The following is a 20,839-nucleotide window of genomic DNA, read 5'->3' on the forward strand; positions in this document are numbered from 1 at the left end:
CTTATGTCCTGTGCAAAAGTACCTGATCTAAAGATCTGCTCACCCCAACAGATTTCGATTTGTGCATTCTATCTCTCTTGCCAGGAACTGCAAGAAATGTTAATTACGATATTTAGCAGGTTTTGATCTCATACTACCAATGTATGTTTAGAAGACAAATTTTCCAGAGTGGATTAATGGATGGATTACAAAAAGATACAGGTTCTGGAGAACTGAAGCATATTGTATCTACTATACAGAAATTTTAAATGTTCCTGAAGTCATAATGTAGATTTTTGTTCCTGTTTTGTTCAATCATTTTTGACAGAATGATAGAAAATTTCAGCTTCGGTCCTTTGTCTCTAGAGAGACACACATCAACTGAAAATATCTCCAAATGTCAGAAACACTGGATTAAATTGCTTGAAGAACTCTAACCTGCATAATGCCAAAAGATCCCTTGAACTTTAACCTGTCTGTCGACACAGATAGCCAGCCCTCAGTGCCGCTGGAGAGGTCACGTAGCTGAAAATGTCTGGGACCTGTCCAAGTGAAAAAAAAATGAAGGAAAACTACTGCCACAGTAAATGAATAATTTTCTTTTCATCTCTTTCTTTGACATGTATTTCTACATACCACTGTAAAGGAAGCAATTCCAAGGAATCGCATATACCTGATGTACTAGAGGAACTGGCTTCCTCACATGACCCAACAAACAGTGCCAGAAGTCACTTTGCTGCCTGCACGCTTTCTCAACCTAGGTCAGAGGTAAGGAGCCAATCTACAGAGCAATCCAGTCTGTCTTCGGGTTTGAGGTTTGGCATGAGTTTCAGCTCTGATATCATGTTAAAATTTCAATTATTAAGAAAACCTTAAATCAGACTTGAAAAAAGTTTTAATAAAATGGGTAATCAAACTTAGATATGGAAAATGAAAAAAGCCAGCAGCATTCATAATAAAACTATCATATACCACAACTGCTACTAATACCCATCTCAAGCAAGGAAATAGTTAAGTAATAACAGAACGGTCCCTCCTGAACTAATTTTGCTCTAAATCCCCAGCATTTAAAGCCATGAAGCCAGTCTGGTCTGCAGCAATCATATGTTTGAAAGGCATCTCACTGGGAATGCTTTATGCCTGTTTTTCTGTCTTGTTCTCTGAAATAGAAGGAAAAGCAATATAGGCATATAGCTATGGAGAGGATTAAAAGCCGATTAAATGTACAGCGAATACACCAGAAGAGACAGATTTTCCATTTCCATCAGCCAAAAAAACATATCAACCTCTTTAAAAAGCCAGTAAAAAGCATATAAATAATGTAGCTGCTTAGGTCATCTGCAAAGCTTTCTATATAGTAAAGAATTGAAATATGGTTTCCTGTTCCGTTATTTGTTGTCTTTGGTCAGTACCCAGGTGCATGGAAAAGTTTTCAAAGTAATGTTTATCACTGAAAAAATAAAATTCTTGAGAGCTACAGACTGGCTAGCTTCTTTAGCAGGAAGAAGAGGATTTGCTTAATGTTGTTCTTTCACACAAAAGATAAATCTGGTCTCAGAGAGAGATGCTATATAATCTAGTCTTTTGCTTCTTTCACAAATTGTGCACTGCCAGAACTGACAGCAGATTTTACAAGCCCTAAAGTGCAAAGCCTTCTGTGTAAACATACATGTCCATTTTTAGTAATTAGCTCTAAAAGTTGTGTGGCTTCGCTCCTTTAATATTGTGAACAAGACATTTGAACAAGACAAATTTTGAATGGTCTGTCATTTATCAAAGTTCCTGTCAAGAACATCTGCTGCATAGCCAGAACTGGAGACTGGTGAGCTCAGTCATGTACATTTTACCCACGACAGTAGCAATTACGTGTATAAGCAGTTCCATTAGGATCAAGAGGGAGACGATGTAATTATAGATTTGTGCATCTTGGCCTCAGAACAAAACAAAAACAAAACCAGGAACTTAATTTCCGATCAGTCATCTGATACATTAAATATTCATTATGCCCAGAAACAGGAGGCTTAAATCAGTTACCTAATACAGGCATCTTGCGCCATTGGAGATGCCCTGGAGTATCTCACCTGGTCCCCAGCTGCTGCTCCAGAAGAGCACAGGTGTCCTGCAGGTCCTGTGTCATATCTGCCAGCCTTGGGTGGATGTCTTGGGCACCCTGAGGTGTCCCAGATGGCACTAGATGCCTGTATTTGAGCGACTGACTCAAGCCTAGGCTGTCATTTCTTTACAGGTTAAGCAGTTATACGCTCCTTCAGACAGAAGAGATTCAGTTCAGAAATCACTGAAATCTACTTGAAGATAAACGGGAGAAGGGTTACATTTCTTCAGAGACAGAGAGTGTGTGGGATGGTGCTACTGCTGCAGTATGACATAAAAAGCCTGGTCTCGTACATGTGTTGTGAGGAGAAAAGAAAAAAAGGGAAAGAAAGCCAGAGAAACGGATACAGAGAAAGCGCATATATACTGCAGTCTTCTGAGATGTTGGGAGCAAAGTTAACCCTTGGTTTTTATGATTTTTCACCTTTTGCAATTGATTATACCCTGGTTTAACAAAGGAGGCCTCATCATCTACCACTGTGCCCAGGTTTTACTTTGCTTCTCATGTCAAGCATGACACCCCAGTAACATACATAGGAAAGCAACATACGTTCTCAACACCAAAATCTTTTTACATCACCAGCATGGTATTAAAGGAGCACATATTAAATCCGCCTCCACTGCTGCGCGAATAATGTCCTGGCCGTAACACAAATGGGAACCAAACCCATCAGATTAAATGTATGGTAATTTTTTTTGTTGCTCTCTTTTGAGATCATCTATGCTCTGTAGTCTTTGCTTGGACTCTATGCTCCTAATCCAATTTATTAGCTACTAGGTCTGACTACCCGGTTACCCAGAGAAAATGCGAGTGCTCCAGCATAAGGACCTCACTCCTCCTCTTTCCTGTCTCCCAGTACTAAATATTCCCAGACACCCCCCTTGCCTCTCCATACCGAAGACATACGCTGTGGTTCCCTGGGGAGAGACCGGCTGAGAGACTGTTTTCTCAGGCAGCTGTGTGAGACGGTACCTGCCCCCGAGGAACAGGAATGACACGGCCGCTCACCACATACGAAGCTGGAACCCAGTCTTTCACCTGTCCTTCTCATGGAATCTGCTCATTTGACCTTAAAATCCCTCCAAATCACATCTAGATATTTTTATGTTAGCATGGGAAAGGAACTAAAGGATATACTTGTTTAAAAGTGATGGTTATCTTAAAGACAGTTTTCAGAAATTAGTTTATAATAAAAGGCTAAATAAAATGACAGTATCTTTAAAAATAGCTTATCACTTTACACTATTTAAAAAAAAACAACACAATAATTTAAAAGTTGAGTTTATGATGTTCAGTCGTGCTTTTTAGGCTCTGTGATTGTATGCGAGGTCCAAAATTATTTAATTTACAAAACAAGAAAATTTTTAGAGTTCAAATTGTATGAGTAAGATGAATACTATATGAGTAAGATGGATACTTACTGAGTAAGTTGGAGAAAAGGAATCAGTATCTGACAAGAAGCAACTGAATGATTGTCTAAACGGATAATTACCAGAATATCCTGGCTGGATTTATCGAATCTGCATCTTACGCATTCTCTTTCTAACTAGGACCACAGGGAGTTTATCTGACAGGAGGTAAATGACTTAGCTCTCCTTAGCTCCACTGTTTCATTTATACAAAATTATGGACTATATGGACAATTCTTTACACCACAGGCCGATAAGAAGAATTTATTACACCAATCAAAGTAACTTTTCCAGGTAGTTTCTGTCTCTAGATTTTACACATATCTCAACAGTCTCTCTGATATTTGCAACACGTATGATACAAATATCATGTTTAAAGGGATGATCAATACTACTTATGACCTTTCCATTTCATGAGGTTCTGAAAATCATTAGAAACATATGACTACAATCATGCAGGCAGGAATGGATTCATGGCCTCTGTTCATAGTACCCTTATACATAAACTTTTAGTATCTTTTTCTTTTTTTAAAGAAAACATTTGTTAATACAGTGCCATTATATCTATTACAGACTAGAAGTTGTGTTCAGACTAGAAATTGTGTACGGTATGGATGCAAATAATTAATTTAGTAGCTTTTTATGTTCAGATTGAGACATTACTCTGTTTTTGAGATACTCATTGAAGAAGATAGCAGTTCTGTTCTTTTACCACTATTCCCTCAACACTGTACAAAGTGGGAGACACCCATCTCACGCTCCTGTAGAGAGTTTCCAGCTACTAGAAGTTACTTGACTTTGCTTCTGGCCTATGGCACTACTATTGCTGTACAGAAGAAGTTTTCTCCTAAAAAGTTGTTATAAAAGTAATATGAATAAACACATCCTTCTATCTTTATACATAATCTATTCTGCGAAAATCTGACTGCTTGCTTTTCTTTTTAGAAAACCACCAAAACATATAAAAGGTCTATAAGGCAGAGTAAAATATTGGCCTGGGAATAACTCAGACACCTCCTTCAGCTCTTTTAAGATTCCAGTGACCCTCTGATACTTCTTTCCTATTAAAGACGTCCGAAATGCCACCAGCCCCATGCAGCACAGGGTCTGGGGCAGCTGCATAATAGAGTCCTGAACACGGCTGTCCCAACACTGAGGCAGAATTAAGTTTAGCCTGCACTTCTGAGAATGCTTGAATTGGCTCTGCTGCAAATCTATAATTGTAATATTTACAGTTTTCCGAACGAAAGGAGTACTATTTGTTAAATTAGAAAGCCTCATTTGTGAACAATGGAAAATACTACTAAACTGTACTTTTCAAACAGTGCCAGCTATTTTGCTGCAGAATTGCACAGCATACCATATCACGTCACTGGAGACTAAAATAAAACCTTCCCAGAAACCCAAGAGCCCCATAATACTAATTTTAAGAGATTCCACAGTTATTCCAAGCAAATAGTTTTATCTAAATTTGGCTATTAATTCCTATAGTCAAACTGATTTTGAAAAAGGTTCTGTGTGGGGTAAACAAGAGAAACAACATGGAATAACACATTTTCTATGGGTACCATATGAGCTGTATCTCACCAAATGGCAGCTGAAAAGTAGAGCTAAAGGTTAAGAGTATATTCTTTTCTTCACTTGTGATTCTGTCTTGGCACCAAACTCTCAATAATTTTATAAAGGTTTCCTAGCCACTCAGTGACCTCTCAAGAAGATTCTCCACAGCAATATATCTCTGAACATGTTTCTAGAGGTTAGAAAGTAATTTGTCAGCTATAAGGCCATACCTTCAGTTGTAAAAAATACTTCAGAGTTGTCGTTGGTCAAAAAGCCCAAAATAAGTTTAAAGGTTCCCATCCTTTTTCTGTCAGTCTCCATCCATCAGTCTGGCATATTTATTTTATTATAGTTTTGGTTATGTATTTGATGCTACTGCTGTTACTGAAATGTAGTCATCATAACAGGTATCAAAAGTAAACAGAAGCAAAAGATCAAAAAAGAACAAATGCACCAGCAGAGAAGTATAATAGTAGTAAAACTGTATTAAAGTTTCCAGCTCCCTGACCTTTCCCGACTATCTTCTATGAAAAGATCACAGTCTCATCCCAATGCTTCTTGAGACAGGAGTAACTGCCCCTGCGTAATTAATAGTTAACTGCCCTGCCACTTTTTACCTACTTTCTGCTGAGAGATGCATTTGTCCACTTACTGTGATTGAGTCTGTTGGATTGCCCAGAAAACTGTTCAGTTCAGCCAGCGCTGGGACAGGGCAGCTGCAAAGGCCTGAAAGTGCTGAAGTCTCATGAGTCCTGACAGAGGAATTCCCTTCAAGGTCAGGGACACTCATGACCTGCACATTCCCCAGCCAGAAGAATTTCTTCACAGGAAGGTAAAATATAAAAAATCATGTTGGGGAGAATCAAAAAAAACCCACAACGTACTGTTCATATCTTGTAGTAACTAAGCAAGGACATTTGGTGCAAGGGAAATTTTTCTCCTTCTCATCTTCACATCATGTAATATTTATGTAACTTGCTTACTCTTGCTGGGAGATACATTATGTCCAGATTGCGAGAGTTTAAATTACAACTTAATCTCAAATTTAACTTATAAAATAAAACTTCATCCTGTAATTTTCATCCTTTTCAACAAGGATGGGTCATGCCAATAAAACTAAGAATCCGACCCAGTGATTTTCAAATAAAAAGATATAAACCTGCTTTATGCTTGATTTTAACTTAGAAAGTGTTCACATGAATGTGAAAAACAGAGAATTAAACAAAACCATTTGTTTTGATAAAAATATGGTGATTTTAGGTTATTTGGCACTTCTAGAAATAGTCTAGAATTTTTTTGAGAATGTCAAGCTCAATTTTTTGAATTTTCCAAAATCAAAAATAAATTCTGCCTTAAAACATGGATTTCAAAAAAAAAAAAAAAAAGCACATGCTCACAGAGAAAACATATGTTATGTGAAAGTAACCGTTTTGTGGAAATCTTTCATAAAAATAGAAATCTAACAGTCATTAAATGGCTTGAAAGAAATACTTTCAGAAGAAATCTGCAGTCACATTTGATCATTCAGAATTACAAGTAAAAGGCCCTACAGAATCAGCAATGGGCTATTTGATCTTCTGTAGCCTGCATGTTCTGCTCTGCCATCACCCTAGCTCTGCCACCTGTGAAAGAGTTGCTCAATAAAATCTAAAAAGCTGCTTCAAGTTAGTCACATCTCATTTAAAAGTTTGCTAAAAATTCTACAGAATCTTACTAATTCTTATTCCTGGTTGAAGAAAACAATTTTGTTAGCTTCTCAAAATTTACATGTTCCATATATATTTGGCTTCTACATTCAGTCTTGAGTAAAAAGCAGCAATTCATGTGAATGCAGTCATGAGTAGTTCTTCACATTTTATACTGAATACATGATTGAGAGTTTCTATGCTATATAGATATAACCAGTAGGTCATCTGAATTTCCTATTCTATTTTCCTTCTAATTGTTGGGAATTAAAAAAAAAAATCTATTGAAAGTGTTTAAATCCCAAGGCTTCTTGTTTGGAAACAAACTTAGGAGTAAACTATGTATAAACTTGTTTGCCAAAGAGCTGTATGAATTTCTGTCATTGTGACAATGTAGTTAATACATTTCTTCATTTTTGTCAAGACAGTTTATCTGCATAGAAATTAGCTGTGCTAAAATGTTAAGATACAGAGTGGAAGAGACTGGTAGCATGGGGTTACAATTGGTAGAACAGATTATATTTTCATACCACTTTCTAACCAAGGATACTGTGACATTTTATAAACAAGTTGAGACTTACACACCAAATTTTATCTCTGGACTACAAATAGGGATACTGAGGAACATGCAAAGTTGGGTGCCAGGGGTCATGGGAAACAGGACACAAATCTCTTGGCTCACAGGCTAATTCGTGCCACTCTGTGACCTGTGTTTCTCCCATATCCTGAAACACCAGCAGTGAGTTAGCTACGTTGGCCAAAACTACAGCCTCAAGACACCACAGTGACTGACTACTGAAAACTACCTGCCTGGCCAAACCTAACTTTGAAATGAAGTTCAGAATGTCTCCTACAAGCTCCAGTCCCGACGTTTGCATTCCAGTCTCTAAATCACCTGTCTGCCATATTCTCTGACAAGTTATCTCTATTTTGCTTAACACGGTCATTCTGCTCTCTAGCTTAAAGAAAAATAATAATGGTTTCAGAGGAGTTGATTGTGCCAAATCCATCAGATGATTAAATACAAATGAAGAGCTAACTTAAAATGCCACATTTCATTGCAAAATTCAAAGAAAATTCAGTTACATGATTTACATATTTTATTTCTTTATTGAATAGCACAGGCAAATGAGAAAAAAACATATTACACTGTAACTGCTACAATACAGTAGATCCATAATATTTGCAGGTAACTAGCATATTCCCTGAAGAAACTACAATACTAAAATTAATTAAGAAAAATTGAGAAAAAAGGTTGAAATTTTGAGTACAGTACTTGCTTATAATACTCATTTCACTCCAAAGGGATTTATTTCATGCAGATTTCTTGTAACTATATCAAGGATCTATGAATACAGAAAGTGCATCAACTTGCAAAAATACCCCATTGATCATTTTTCTTTGACTTTGCTCATTAGTGTTCTGCATTTTCTTTAAAATGCCGTAGCTCGGGTAGTCCAAGAAAGACCAATTTATCACCCAATGCAAAGGAATTTGAAGGATATCAAATGTACATGGCAAAAATCCTATGGGAAATTATGGTATATTTTCATTCAATATATTTATAACATTGAAAAATAAAATAGGTAAGCCACATATAACCATCGATCTGTCATAAATATGTGAAGTCAATCTTTTCACTGTAAGAAAATTACCCTTATTATCTTTCCTAATTCTTAAAGACAGATTATGCTAGAATGCCAGAGACCATAATCAGACTGACAAAAAAGTACTGATTTTCAACTGCATCATGTTCAAAATTATCATGATGTGGTACATTGGTTCTCATCAAATTCATGGAACTAATGACAACTATCCAATATTGCAGAATACAAATTACACTCATGAAAGCCGAGGTCATTGTAATATATCTGCACATACAGAGCTAGAGACTGGAAACCATCCTTGTTGCCAAGTGATGTTTAGCTATGTAACTCAGTGCTGCTATTTGTTACCAAAGTGACTTTTTTGCTAGTAAAATAAGCAAGGATAACAGGATTTTTTTTTCATCTACAAATCATTTTATAACTGGTATGCTCAAAACCACAATAACACTTAATGCTTCATTTTTTAATGTTTCATTTTTCTCAAACCACATGAGAATAATTGTCTGATGTTTTCAAAGTTCTTGCACAGGATGAGATAAATACTTCAGTATCATTAAATGACACATATCCTAATTTTGTTTAATCTCCCTTTCTAAATTTGTCTCTGTTACACAATGATTGAATTCCCATCGCCAGTTCTACTGCTTCTTAGCAAACAGCAACACCAGGGCACAGTTACTGCCTTCTATTGACTAAGTACTTAAACAGGTTGCCATGTTCTGGGTTAGATGTTCAGAGATGTATGGATGCCAAGATTTGCTTTCATAATATAAACAGCAATTTTGGTATGAAGAAATAAAACTGCTTTGAAAGCCACTGGGACAGAGGTCACAAGCAATATTACAAAACATCAGAGAAAGAGCGAGTCTGTTTGCTGTCCAAAAGGACAAACAGCTCTACAGCAGAGAATGAATGGATGGTGTTTCCCACGTGCAATATTTACAGCATTTACAATTACTTACTGCTAACCTCAGGAGCATTTGCGAGACATACTTTTAGAAACATTTACTTCTCTTTTAGTGTTTACGTGCCAAGGATAGGAACCCCACTGAATGGTACTGATGAAGAAACTCTGATTATTTAGCTATTTTTGTTTTGAAAAGTCTCCACAATTAATTGCTGTCAAATCTTGTCCTCATCTATAAATGAAGTCCACAGAACTAAACTGAAATATGTATCTTATTTCACTATGACCTCAAAAAGTTTTGTACCTAAAATATGATATTTTTCAGCTCAGTGAAGAACTCCTGTGTGACTGCTTGTCCAAAATCCTCATCTACTGTGCAGATGGAGGAAACTCCACCCACAAGCGATGGCAAAGGCATATGAAGCCCCTAGTGAAAGAAGTAGTTTCCTTAAACTATTACAAGTCCCGCACAAGCCTAAGGAGGAACAGATGTAGTACTTACAAGCAGATGCCTCTTGCCCTATTTTCTCCAATTCAGTCTGCCCAGATGCTAAACACATTTTTCCTGCTATGTCAGAGGTGCATATTGCTTGACAGAGAAGTTCAAATGTTTGATTACTGAATGCCCAACTTAAATTCGTAATTGTTTTTTCTGATGTGTAAATCGGATCAGTTATCAGTAAACAAAAGACAGAACTAGTCCTTCAATCAGTAGGCTATTTAAGCATGTGTGTAACTCCAAGGTCACAACCAGCCCATTTAAGTCAACAGCCTACTTCCATGTTCAGACTTCACAGATGTGTCAGAACAGATAGCTGAGCTCTCCCTATTCTGACCATTTGCATAAAATTATGCAGCTGCTTTTGCTCAATCTAAACAATGACCACCAACTCTTTCCAGCCTGCTTCCTTGCCCCACGATATTTTTCAAGCAGAGACATCTCACGGTTACTTTCTGCAAACCCCTGGGAGGCAGAGCACAGAACCTCACCAGCTATGGACACAGGCTGCAATGCACGCGCTGGCACACAGATGCAGCTGGTGGCATGTCAGGAGATCTTTACAGAAAAACTTGTCTGCTTGCCAGTCTCTTTGCATATTAAAAGTATACCTCAGTGCCCTCCCACTACATCCTCAAATAAAAGGATATACATAACCAAGTAGCTCGACATGAGGGCCTTAATTCTGAGAGTTACCCAATAAAAATCAAGTGATTGTTATTTTAAATCTCTTTCTGAACTTTAAAAATACCATGCTGTAACCCCACAACATTAGAATGGATTATTCAGAGTATGATAGGGAACTACATCAAGACTGTGAAATCTTTTTAGTTCTTCCAGTCTTTTTGTACAACTGAAAGTCTTGGAGGATTTATTTCAAAAACTTCAATACTGTAGCATTTAAACTTCATTGATTTGTGCTTTATGGTGCAATGGCATTTGCTTAATTGTGTTTTTCATTACTACACAAGAAATAGCCAAGCTTTCTCAACACAGTGTTACATTATTTTCCAGAAAGAGAACTACTGTACTTCCCCCAGATATTCATGCCCCAGAATTCAGTAAGCATGACATATTCTCTTTGATAAGCATGTTTCATTGCAACACACCAGCGAATGTGCATTATTCATCATGAAACAGGTGATAAAGTCAGAGTTCTTGAGCTAATGATAGATTTTTTGAAAAGACCAACAATGAATTACATTATTATCTCCATTCTTTGACTCCAAGGATGGACCCCCTTATTCCAAACTAGCTGAACAACAGCCTGCAAAAATCTGATCAAAGCAGGCCCTGCTTTGGGAGTCAGGATAGAGAAGACCTCCAGAGATCCCTTCCAACCTGAATTGTTCTAAAATTCTATGACCTGCAACCCAGTAAAGGTCACTGAAAAACTCTTCTGTCATGACTATCAGATCAGTTGCTAAATTTTCCTTTCTTACACTGTAAAGTTACCTTTACTGAGGGAAAATCATTACAATAAGCTATAATAACTAGAATAAGCTTAGAATCTTGAAAAAGAAGATATGAAACAGCTGCTTATCTTCTTGACTGAATGAAGTTAAAATAGTCTTTGCTACTGATAACTGAGAATATGAGTTAATTTTGAGTTATTAAATACAGTGTACCTTCTTTAATCACCCTGTGGTTCTTGGGCTTCTGCGGACTGAAGAAAGAGGTATGAATTTTGCCGACCTGATTATGCTGCTGGTTAAACGCCTTGAGTCGTTATCAGTTCTAGATGGTAAATCAAACATGTCTTCCTAGCTCAAGGAACACTGGTCTCTCTCCTTTCTTTTTGCCTTCTTCAGCCTTTCTAGTGAAATCTTAGTAGTTTATGAGCTTTTCAGCAAAAAACTGACATTATGTGCTTTTATATTTGTTCTTGGTAACATAAGCACATCTACACCGAGTCACAATAAAAGTCCATCTAGTTCAGTATGCAGTTTTTAAAATGGCCAAAAGCAGATGTCTAGTGAAGACCAAAAGAGCGTAAGTAGAATACAGTGATATTGGATACCCTCCCAGCCTCCAGCCATGTGGGGATCAAGGACTCCCTGACACAGCGATAGTTTCTATATATCTCTTATATATATATATATTACTCTTTTGTGAAGTTGTTCAGTCTCCTTCTGCACCCACGTAAACTTCTGGCATCCACAATCTCCTTTGGCAGGGAATCCCTCGGTATAATGTTATGTTGTGTAAAGAACCATTAATCATTTATTTATAAAATGTCATGATGATCTCTTTTTTGTTTCTTGCACATTTTGTTTCTTGCTCCTAGTCTTTGTTAACATATTTACAATTCACAATTTGAAACCCTGTTAGCACTACATGCAGCAGCTAAATACTTGTCCTTTTTAACCCACAGTCACCTATGCAAGTCATCAAAAGTTTTATCTACAGACTACAGAACTGTGTGCAATACATGTAAGAGATTTCTTTTTTTTAACACTTAACTTTCAGGGATGGGTATAAAGCTCACTATATTATCCTGAAAATGGTATTCCTACCAGAAAATTGTATATTCCTTTCCATTATGAGAAGGGAGCTAGGTTACGCTTAAAAAAAAAGCTTTTATCTTTGTCTGTCCTGCATGTGTCAGGAATACCTCCTCCATAAAGACCTAGTTGCTCTTATAAGTCTGCCTCTTGTTTACCTACTTACTGTAGTCCCACAATAGTTCCCTGACATTTACTTTCAGCTGCCATCTTCTTAAAGAACCTACTTTGTTGTCCATAGCAGCACTCTGGTGACTGCTACAGCCTGTGTCCTGCTGAGGGAATCCCGCAGTGCCATGCACTTTCATCAGGTTAAGAACTAAGAATGTTGTCAGAGGGTGGTACTTCTCCCTCCAAGGAATTATTGACTGAGGAGTGAGATAAAGGTACATATGTCTAGTCAGAACTGATCAAATACTTCAGATAGAGATTTGCATAAAACCCTTTGTTCATTTACATAAGCTCAGTAGGTCAAAGAACTATGGAGGTAACAAATCCCACAGCACAGCTGCTTGAATTACTCCGGGTTTGGGATAATTAACTGCTCTGTGTGCTCTGAAGGTAAGATTTATGAAGTTTCTTCTAGGCATTGAAGTGGTCTAAATGTAGCTGTTAAAGGTATAGACTTAAATTCGCTGATTACTATGAATCTGCTGGGATACTAATAGATGTATCCAAATAGTTCCTTAAGTCCACCACTACTTTCAAACTGTGCTGATGATTGAAGTTACTCTCCTGTAAGCACCTCCTATAAACTAGGTCTTCAGATTTATTTCTCGTTAAACACAGTAATGATCAAGAAGAGATTCATATAAGTAAGAATTTCACATGTATCAATGAGTGCTCCAAACATGCCTATCTAGAAGGAATTAGCAAAAAAACCCAAAACGTCCAAACGCTTGCCGGTATACTGACACTATACATACCATCTGGAGACCTGTGACAAGCAAGTACTAGAATTGAGGGAAGTAGACTGTGAAGCTGGTGGAAACCAAACAGTTGTTTGAATTTGTAGCTCCCTAGTAATTCAGAACATACAGTAGGAGAATAGCATACCGATTAGCTGGGGAATTATGGAATCATGAACAATTTCGCCTTTTGGTTTTTATAGGGACTGAACCAAGCAATCTCAAGTGCCTTCTTGATGGAGCAATAAAACAAGGAGATTAATTAAGCAGAGTAGAAATTATACCACCATATTTCCAGAAAGATTTGGACACTGGAATACCTGGAAATCTAATTTAAATTGGGGTACAATGGAAGGTAGTTTCGAAAATTGAAAATTGGCATGAAAATCACAAATAGAATAACATCAAGATGAGATGCTGTATCTTTGCTAATATCCAGGACTAAATTTTTTTTTTAACTTATTATTTAATATCGGAAAAACATTAATGAAATTTTCAGATTTCAAGCCAGATAAGAACAAATAGGATTTAAGAGGTATTGCAAATCCACAGAAAACAACATTATGAAGATAATCTCATAGCACTGGAGGCTAAGCAAAACGTGAGAGAACGTATTTCAGTACACATGTCAAGGGGAGAGAGAGCTGAAAATAAGCACTACTGAGATGGACTTCAGGGGACCAAATATTCATGCTAGCATGTCACTAAAAAGAATCCTGTAATTTGGAGATGTTTAACTACATCTTGGAAAAGAAAGAGAGCATTACTTCTTGTATGACTTTGGTATATGAAAAAATAGAATTAAGTTTTCCTATAACCAAGCAAATCCATGGAAAGTAGAAATTGCTCCAAGAAAGTGTTAACTGGGAGCTTGAAAGACTCAATTAAATAGGAAAATTTTAAAAAATTCAGTATAGGTTGGTTCACATATGACTAGACTGACAGCATCTACAAATATTTTGAGATCATAAACAAAAAGTAGAATTGTTATTCAGTATGAGACTCTCATATTAATAGCCTGAAATTAAACATGGAAAAAATGAGGCTGAATATCAGGAAAGCTTCCTGGCAGCGAAACAAACTGGGCTCCCAAGGGAAAAAAAGGAATCTACATAGCTTCAAACTTTTAAAACTAGACTAGACAATAACACTCAGTGTAGTTTGGGGAATATTTTTGCATTGGCAAAAGATACGGCTTCATGACTTGATACTGGTAGGTCATTGCCATCTCCGGTCTCCATAATTCTGTGAAGAAATACCTAAACCCCCCAGCCACACAGTCAAGAAGGCTATCTGTCTCTACTTTCACAAACATTAGCAAAAATTGCAATCACAGTTCCCAGAAAAAGACCTGTCTTTAAAAGAAAAGTTATTCAAAAGAAATTCACAAAAATTATTCAATACATACAGCAGAGCCTGAGTTCATGTTGGTGTGCTATGCTTTGCTCATGTATCAAGATCAAATAAAAATATATGATTTTAGGTGAAGTGGGATAGCCTATGTTCTGCTGATCTGATGTACTAGCTTGTAAGGTAACTATACTGCCAAGCAGTACTTTTACATGTTTTGTGAGTTAAGTTGTTGTCATGGTGACTGCAGTTGGTCTATAGGTGTCTTTTTCTCATTTATAATCTAAATAGATAGTTTTAATAAAGCCAATGGGAAAATATTTTTAGTTTAAAGTTTAACCATGCTGTTAAATATTTCCTCTTAATAATATGCCAAAAGCTTTTAAACCCTCTTGATACTCATTCCTTTCTGCACACATTGTTTTCTTTACAAACAGAACGTTTTACGTTTAGTGCCAATTACTGGTCTTGCTTAAATTCCATATAAACCCAACTGACGTCAGCGAGAATGCACAGGTGTAACTGTCAACAGAGCAGCAACTCGAAGTTAGCTGTAGTGCATTAAAAAGTACGCTATGTACTAATAAGCATTAAACATCGTGATTGTTCCAATTCAGAATGTTTTAACAAGCTGCACGGTTTATTGATATACCTCTGCAGATACTTACTTTCCTGATCGAAGTCTTTGAGTTAACTGCTAAGAAACAAACTTAACTTGTGCACCCTAAATGAGAAAAAAAAATGCCTGGAGCAAAGTTGTTCCGCTTGTTATTTATGTCACAAAGAAATAAAAGTTAATATTCATTTACTGGCTAATCTTTGTAACATGGAAACATTTTGCTTTCCAAAATTAGGCGGTTGATTCAGGGTTAGTTATAAAAACCTCTTGTTTGTTTGAGAAACAAATCTGAACTGGCAAAATATTTGAAGCAGTGTTCAGCAACTATCATGAAACAGGATTACAGAGAAAACAAATCACATAAAAGGAGTATTTATACCTATTAATTCTTTAAATGAAAAAGTTATTTAATAAGAAAGAGGTTTTCATTCTGAGGACAATTAGGAGGCAGAGCATTGTTGCAACACAGTAATTTCTTACCTTTTAAAACTGTTGTAACGAACTCTGACACCCTGAGACAGTGTTACTAGTGGAAAAAGGAACAGTGAGAAAGTGCTAATAAATCCAAGGCAAACATGGCACTTATTTGTGAAACAGAAGGTTTGATGGCACTGTAGTTAAGGATGCCTTGTGGTTTTTAGAGCTCTGTTTCTATTTCTACACTATGCAAACTTTCTTCAGCTAAAAAAAACATGTAGTAGTGGAACCAGGGGGGAATAGGCTATACTGTGAACAACTCTTTTATGATTTTGCCATTACAGGGTCACATTCCCTGAGCTGCTAAGAAATGTGCAGTGCATCGTCCGGATTTCTTTTGCTGTACAACAGACATGCACCTCTCTGCAGAAGACAACATAAACTTGGACTGTCATTTAGGGGTGAAAGTAAAATTTCAATGGTAACAGTACTAGTGGCCCTAATTTCACTGCAAATTGGCATTATATTCAGAGATAGCAGCATAATTAAATACACAAGGAGAGTTAAATCACTCATGCAGAAGTGATAAAGCATATCTGCAGGGATCCGTCCTTGAGGTCAATATTTCATAGCCTTTACTACTAAAAATATTTTGTATCTCTGTGAATCATTGACTATAATGGTGAATCTTTTATATCAGGGCCAACCTTTGCATGAGTGTTTTACGTAGAACAGTTCTCTATCCATTCTGCCTAACCTAACTTGGTATTCCACCAAATGGGGGTAACAGTGACTTACACCCAGTGCAGTGATCATACTCTATTCTCCCCTGTCGTCCACATGCTCCTTCCAGTTTCTCCAGAAGGGACCTGGTAGGCTGAGTTAGTCCAGCAACCTAAGTTGAAGAAAATGAAAGCACTCTCTGTGATCCAGGTAAACAAAAAAGGGAATGGGGCTTCCCCCAGCTCTCCTGCCTAAACTGACTCGCCTTTTGGCTACTGCTGCATCCTGCTGTGACAGCGAGGGGAAGGAAAGACGCAGCCAAGAAGACCTCAGTTTAGTGTAAGTGTAGTGTGAAATTTTACTCTTAATAACACTGCACGGTGTTACTCCAGCCTCAGTGGAACATAAAATAGGCTGTTTCTCACCAAAGCTATCCCTAGAACAGCATACAGATAGGCTGCATTTTTCTGAGCGCAGCATGACCTCTAGTAACATTGCAGGTAAGAAGCTCACTCGGCATCCTAGGAGTTATCATGTGCGTGTACAGTGAAGGTCCCATGGCTGCTGGGACCAAATATTTGTTTCCTTTTGGGGAATTATGTTCCTTCTACATTCATATGACAGTACAGACCGACACACTAAAAAGCTGGGGGGTGTTTCTGGTTTATGGGCCACCCACTTTGATACCTAATCATCTTCACCTTTGCCCATTACAGCAACCTGTATATACCCTTATAAGTCTGCTTACTTCTAGCAACAGGTCCAAATTACTTCATTTTTTCTACAGATCTTCTTCATGCAAGGACTCGGACTCACAAAGAAGATGCCCACAAGTTTAGACACGGTCAGAAACCGTATCTTGAAAGGAAATACGCTCTTTGAAAAGGCCTTTGCACAAGGTCATATCTAACGTCAGAATGAGAAAACACTGCATCAGCTGAGTAATCTTTGTGATCTTAGTAGAGGAAAACCTTGCCAGTAAATGATTTCAACGTTAGTCTTGACATATTTCTTTTCTGCACCTATATTTGTAGAAGGATTGTTTAACTAAACATTAGAGCCTTGAGATGTGTGCACATGCAGGACTGTCTCCATGTATGCTGTAGCTTAGACTAGCTATTAAGCTGCTACTGCCTGGAAAAAACAGGCAGCACTGAGAAATATAGTAGATGATAGACAAAGCTGTGGCAAAAGAGAAGCTGGTAAATAGCTAAACTATAAGGAAGAAAAACAATCTTAATAGAGCATACAAAACTTTAATTAAGCAGAGCAACAAGGATTTAAAAGATAAACAGAAAGCTGATTAAAATCAATGAGATCAAACGGACACTTTCAGCAAAGAAGAGGATATAAATTATGTCAGAAATAGTAGAAGCAGCTTGTAGTAGGGATTTTCCCATACAAAATCTATTTTAGTATATGCAGTATTCTAATCAAGTGGCATGAGGAAAGGGTGTTTTGAAGTGTTAGTAAATCTACAAGTAAATCTGCTTTTTTATCCATTTTGTACCTTTCTCCTTTATCCTGGGAAAATTTCAAAACTGCTGACAGGCCCAGCATGGAAAATCATTACTTAGTACAGTTTCTCATGCAACAGTTTTCTTACCTGTGCATGCACTGATGATCAAACAGAGCTCTTGCCCACATTTCTTTGAAGAGGGCTGCATAGCACTATAGGCAACTTGGTAATGTTATATCAACTATTTGCCATCTTTCACCCTTCCGTGAGCAAATAATAGTTTAAAAATAAAAACAACAAAGGTAGAAAAACTCTACTCCAGAAAATATTTTAAGTCAGAAAATATCTACTTTTTACATTGTTTCTTATAATTTTGTTCATAAAGTAGTGAATGATAGCCCTTATATTATTTCTAAAAGCATACTTGGGACACCATCAATGCTTGCAGGGAAGACCTCAGTAACAAACTGACCATTGAAAATGAATATCTGTGTTTAACACAGAATAAGAAGCAAAGAATAGAGTTTCAGGCACTTTTTCAGGACATTGAGTTTTTAGGTCACAGCCTTAACCCAGCCAGATACGACTTAGAGATAGTGGACAGCACACACTCCACAACTGTTCATTCACTATTTTTCCAATATTCCTTGAAGTGGACCTGAGCAATCAGCAGCTTTAAATGAAACTACACTTCTACTAAAGTGCTATTTTGAATCCACAAAAGAAATGTTTTGTCCTTCTTTTTCAGAATATATTGGAATCCTAAAATAACCTGGGCGCACTCTGAAATTTGAATAATAAACACAATATAAAAATGGTGAGGAGCAGCCCAGGCTTCAAAAGCTTTGCGATTTCTCTTTAAAATATGCAATTTCACAGAATGATATATATCAGTCTATCAAAGCCTTTTTATAGAATGTGGTTTAAGGTTACTTTATTGGGAGGAAGGAATATTAAATTATTATTTTTTTTAATCAAAAAAGTAACATGATCTAAACAAACTGTAGGCTGATCACCAGTTCTGTGTCAGATAGAAATGAATTCCCAGATTTCAGGGCTAAAATATCTTAAGTTCATATCCCTTTTCTGTTACTAGGTTTTTTTAAAAGAAATCCAAGTTCCCTTTTTTCATCAGTCAGAAACTGTACTGAAGTCATTTTATGAATAATTCTACTCTACTTTCATATCAAGACAGCAACTAAGTAATTAACTGTGGTACTACAGCAGACACATTCTACTCAGATGAGAATAGAGAACTACCAGTCAAGAAAAATAACAGAGAAAAGGTTATAAAAGGAATTTTCCCATGAGCTTTTTGCTCCCTACATGCTATAAACCTTCACATCTGAGAAAACTCAGATGGTCGCATCATACCGAAAATTAGCAAGTGAAGTGGGGGTAGGACAGTGAGTGACTTTGCCAGCCAATGACACTGTTTAAGCACTCTCATTCCCTTGATGATGGTACTATGTTCTCATAGTAAAACAGACTTTAGAAGTTTTCTTTGCAGTAACTATCAAGAGAGAGAAGAAAGAACTTTATGAACTCGTGCAGAGAGAAGCATAACTAAAACAAAAACTAAAAGCAGAATCAAGTATTTCACCGTATTCTTCTGACTCCTGTAGTCCCTGGGATTGCATGATATTTTGACTGTTTAGCAGAAGCCCTTAGATAAATTTAATGTTCTTCTTTTGTTTCTCTTTAACAGCAAATTTTGTAATACTCTTTTTGGCATGACCAGAAGAGATCGTGGAAATATTTAATAGCACTGGTTTATGTTTCACTTTGTTCTAAAAAAATGGGCCAGCATTCTGTCGTTCTGCTTTCTGGACTAGCTGCACTATATTGTACATTGAGGAAGACAACAACTTCAATACATGCTGAAATTGTGCTGGCATCAAAACAAAGGCGTTTTTATTTTTTTCACACGAATGTAAATATAACCCAGGATATGAAGGCTTTTCGTTTGCTTTACTGAGCAGATTCTTACTCAGCTTTATGCAGCAGTTGTAGCTTTAATCATTTTGACAACACTGAATTTTTGCCCTGAGCTTCAGGTCTGCAGAAACCAGGAATCTCATAGCAAAATTACTATCAAAAGCACTCTGGAGAATAATGTGAATATCTTGGAAAGTCCCCTAGCATAGCTGCTTTGTAATTGCAAACCCAACCCAGTCGGCAGAGAGGAGCTGTGAAGACAGCATCGCTCTCTGAGGTGGACAGAATCCCCTGGAGACTGTGCTTAACAACCCCAGCAAGCTAAAACCTAGTCTATTAAAACTCAAAATTAGTAGAAGGTTATTACTATTAGTTTGAGACAAAACTTCATGAAGTCATTAAAAGGTACAATGGAGATGACAATGAAGTGCCAGGGAACCCAAGAACTGCTCTAAAGTAAAATTACCAGGATTTTGTTCAAGTGGAAAACAACATTTTTCACCTAGCTTCAGAAATGGCTGTACAGTTCTGGCTAAAACATTCGAATGAGTGAAAAAATAAAAAAAAGAAAGGAAAATTTTAGGGCAGGTTTGACAAGTTTATAAATGAAGGGAACAGGTCTTTATAACCAAAGTGTTAAGCAACTTTAGCCCAACCGCTTTTTGCAATTTCCGTTACTTCTGCTACATTTCTATCTTTATTGCCTTTATTTCCCACTTGAATTGTATTACTGATTACTGCCCAGAGGCCTGCCCGCATGTAAAAGTTTATTCTCATTCTGAAATGCTCACGATCCCCCATCGCCTCCTGCACATGCTAAAAATACTGCATTAGCACTGAACAGACCACAGCTATAGCATCTGGCTCGTATCAGGGCTGCAGATGGGCCATCACTGTCTTAGCAGACTATGACCTTCCATTTAAGAAATGGAATTCACAGGATACAAATTTGTTTAAAATTAAGATATTTTTCATTTGCCTTTAAACATCACTTCCTCACAACTTGTTTTCCTGTGCTATTCCAGCTCATATTCACATTAACAGTTTGTTTCTGGAAATGCTCTCCAGCCTGTAAAAATTTTATTGTGAAATATTTTGACTAAGAGACAGAGTGCTCATATTTAAAGCAGAATAGAGACAGCAGCTCGTATACCCCTCAAAT

General features: G+C 37.0%; 1 protein-coding gene across 11 annotated transcripts in view; it reads right to left on the reverse strand.

The window, feature by feature from the left end:
• PDE1A (phosphodiesterase 1A) overlaps positions 1-20,839 on the reverse strand; it is a 235,525-nt gene that overhangs the window by 85,424 nt on the left and 129,262 nt on the right. Inside the window, exon 1 of one of the 11 annotated variants that reach the window (XM_075430510.1) lies at positions 2,061-2,295. The exons of 9 other annotated variants lie outside the window; for them this stretch is intronic. In XM_075430510.1, the coding sequence (XP_075286625.1) occupies positions 2,061-2,116 (56 nt within the window). In that variant the 5' untranslated portion in view covers positions 2,117-2,295. Of the gene's footprint in view, positions 1-2,013; positions 2,296-20,839 lie in introns of those variants that run through there. One more of the 11 variants, XM_075430511.1, reaches the window with a different exon arrangement.

The sequence above is a fragment of the Opisthocomus hoazin genome, chromosome 9 (genome assembly GCF_030867145.1).
Source record: "Opisthocomus hoazin isolate bOpiHoa1 chromosome 9, bOpiHoa1.hap1, whole genome shotgun sequence".
NCBI classification, from domain to species: domain Eukaryota; kingdom Metazoa; phylum Chordata; class Aves; order Opisthocomiformes; family Opisthocomidae; genus Opisthocomus; species Opisthocomus hoazin.